This window comes from Peromyscus leucopus, chromosome 14 (genome assembly GCF_004664715.2).
Source record: "Peromyscus leucopus breed LL Stock chromosome 14, UCI_PerLeu_2.1, whole genome shotgun sequence".
In the NCBI taxonomy this organism is placed as follows: Eukaryota; Metazoa; Chordata; class Mammalia; order Rodentia; family Cricetidae; genus Peromyscus; species Peromyscus leucopus.
The window spans coordinates 4,259,153-4,261,981 of NC_051075.1; the positions used below are offsets into that span (position 1 = coordinate 4,259,153).

A 2,829-nucleotide genomic window follows, 5' to 3' on the forward strand; every position below is an offset into this window, starting at 1 on the left:
CCCTTAATTACAGCACTCAGAAGGCAGAGGCAATCTATCTTTGAGTTTGAGACCAGTTCTGATCAACAGGACTAGTTCCAGGACAGCCAAGGATATACCCTGAGAAAACCTTTCTGGGAAAAAATAAAACAAGAAAAATTAATAAGAATAATAATAACATTAGGAAAATTCCCATGCAGTTGGAAGTCTTCTTCATTTGAAAGTGTGCAGTAGGTGCCAACCAAGCCTTTGTTTTTTCGAAAGACTTGGGGTCAGGTTAGCACAGCCGTTATGGAAAGGTCAGTAACGGCCTCGTAACCACCCACTGCAATGACCGGAAGCTATTAGGGTCTGTGGTCCCAGTTCCGTTCCAAGGCGGCATAGCCTGGAGCAGCTGAATCTAGGATCTCTGGCCAAGATGCCAAACATCAAAATCTTCAGCGGCAGCTCCCACCAGGACTTATCCCAGAAGATCACTGAGCGCCTGGGCCTAGAGCTCAGCAAGGTGGTAACTAAGAAATTCAGCAACCAGGAGACCTGCGTGGAAATTGGTGAGAGTGTGCGCGGAGAGGATGTCTACATCGTTCAGAGCGGTTGTGGCGAAATCAATGACAGTCTAATGGAACTTTTGATCATGATCAATGCTTGCAAGATCGCTTCAGCCAGCCGGGTGACTGCCGTCATCCCGTGCTTCCCTTACGCCCGTCAGGATAAAAAGGATAAGAGCCGGGCTCCCATCTCTGCAAAGCTCATAGCAAATATGCTGTCTATAGCAGGTGCAGATCACATCATCACCATGGACCTACATGCTTCTCAGATTCAGGGCTTTTTCGACATCCCGGTAGACAATTTGTATGCAGAGCCAGCTGTCCTAAAGTGGATAAGGGAGAATATCTCTGAATGGAGGGACTGCACTATAGTCTCTCCTGATGCTGGGGGGGCCAAGAGGGTCACTTCCATCGCAGACCATTTGAATGTGGATTTTGCCTTGATTCACAAAGAACGGAAGAAAGCCAATGAAGTGGACCACATGGTTCTGGTGGGCGATGTGAAGGATCGGGTGGCCATCCTTGTGGATGACATGGCTGATACTTGTGGTACAATCTGCCACGCGGCGGACAAACTTCTCTCAGCAGGAGCCACCAGGGTTTACGCCATCCTGACTCACGGGATCTTTTCTGGCCCAGCCATTGCTCGCATCAATGGTGCAAGCTTTGAAGCAGTAGTGGTCACGAATACCATACCTCAGGAGGACAAGATGAAGCACTGCCCCAAAATCCGAGTGATTGACATCTCTATGATTCTTGCAGAAGCCATCCGGAGAACTCACAACGGAGAATCTGTTTCCTACCTGTTCAGTCATGTTCCTTTGTAACAAAATGACATAAATTTTAAATGCAGTAAGATGAAATAAAAATAAACCCTGTTCATTATTTTGCCTCTGTGGTTGATGGAATGTCCAATAAGAGACCCAGTTGTGTCCACTGTAGCCTCAAGAGATAGGGGATTGTGGGGTTCCCTGCCTTGGTTTATTCTGACTTCTCCAACTGTGAGCTCCGAGGCTTTCACAAAGCCTCATTCCTGCCCGGTTTCTCATCTCCCAACATGTTGCGTCAAACTACATGAGGACACACCAGCCACAAATCCACTTGATCTATCCAACACAATCACATGCTGCAAGTTCACCAGGGCCTACGGGAAACTTCAGCAATCACCCTGGGCACTCCTAGCCACTCTCCTGGATTCTAAATTCAAGGGAAGGCAAGAGCAGCTCCCAGGCTAAGCCAGCATTGGGATCTTCAGGTGTACACAGTGGAGCCTCCTTTCACTCGAGCTTTCTGTCCAGGTGTCCTCTTCCTGGGCGCATACGCAGCTGGGCTCAACTGTTCACAGTCTGTGGGAAGCAAGGTCTCCGGGAGGTGATCTGTAATAATCTGCAGTAGGTGCTTTGCTGTAGCTGCCTACCAGCACCTTGGTAGAGCTCAGTTGGCATGCAGTGCCTTCCGGTCAGTTTCAACAGTTAGGTTTCATCTTCTTCCACTGTGGTAGATTGGCCTGCCCAAAGACCTTGGTTCTGTATTTCAAGATGATGCTCTCATGTCTTTTAAGGAAAGCCAGTGCAGAATCTGGGTGTGTATGGAAGTGGGTGGCTACAATGATTGTGTGAAATTTCTCATCTCCAAGAAAATAGAGAAAAGCCTCAAGAATTTCTAAAGGTTGAAACAAAAACAAGATGGATTTAAATAAGCAGTATTCAAATGGCTATTTGGCTTCTCGTATGAACTGCCAGAGAATAAGCAGGATAGAACAAAACATCTTTTTATTACTAAAGAAGTAGTTTAAACCCAACTTCCTGTGTTCATTCTGATATGAAGATAGTATTACGGCAAATCTTTTTTAGTATTAAAAGATTAAGAAACTTTACCATTATGGTTCCTTCTAAAAAGTATTGCTTGAAGTTACTGAACTCTCATCATTTGGGAAGCCAAGACAGGAGGACTGAGAGTTCAAGGTCTGTTTATGCTACATAGTGAGTGTCAGGCCAGACAGCCTGAGATACACAGTGAGACCCTATCTCATATACATTCATTTATGTTATATAGCTCCATAGCCTAAAGCAATACCATCTATCAGTAGTAATAAAACCCCATGCAAACTACAAAACATTTGCTAAGGAATACAGAAAATGTCTGAAATGAGTATACTAGAACCTGAGTAGGAAGGATGAAACTGCACTGATAGCTTCTTCAGATTATCTAGTTGTCATAAACCCAATGAAGATCCTTACAGGAGTTTTTAATAAACCAGACTTGACAAGCTTTTCTAAAGTTCATCTGGAAAAAAAGTGAG

General features: G+C 45.0%; 1 protein-coding gene across 1 annotated transcript; it reads left to right on the forward strand.

The window, feature by feature from the left end:
* The first annotated feature begins 257 nt into the window (after positions 1 to 257).
* Positions 258 to 1,421, forward strand: Prps1l1 (phosphoribosyl pyrophosphate synthetase 1 like 1). Its single transcript, XM_028878429.2, has one exon. The coding sequence runs from the start codon at positions 398 to 400 to the stop codon at positions 1,352 to 1,354; it is 957 nt and encodes a 318-aa protein (XP_028734262.1). The 5' UTR covers positions 258 to 397; the 3' UTR covers positions 1,355 to 1,421.
* The last annotated feature ends 1,408 nt before the right edge of the window (positions 1,422 to 2,829 follow it).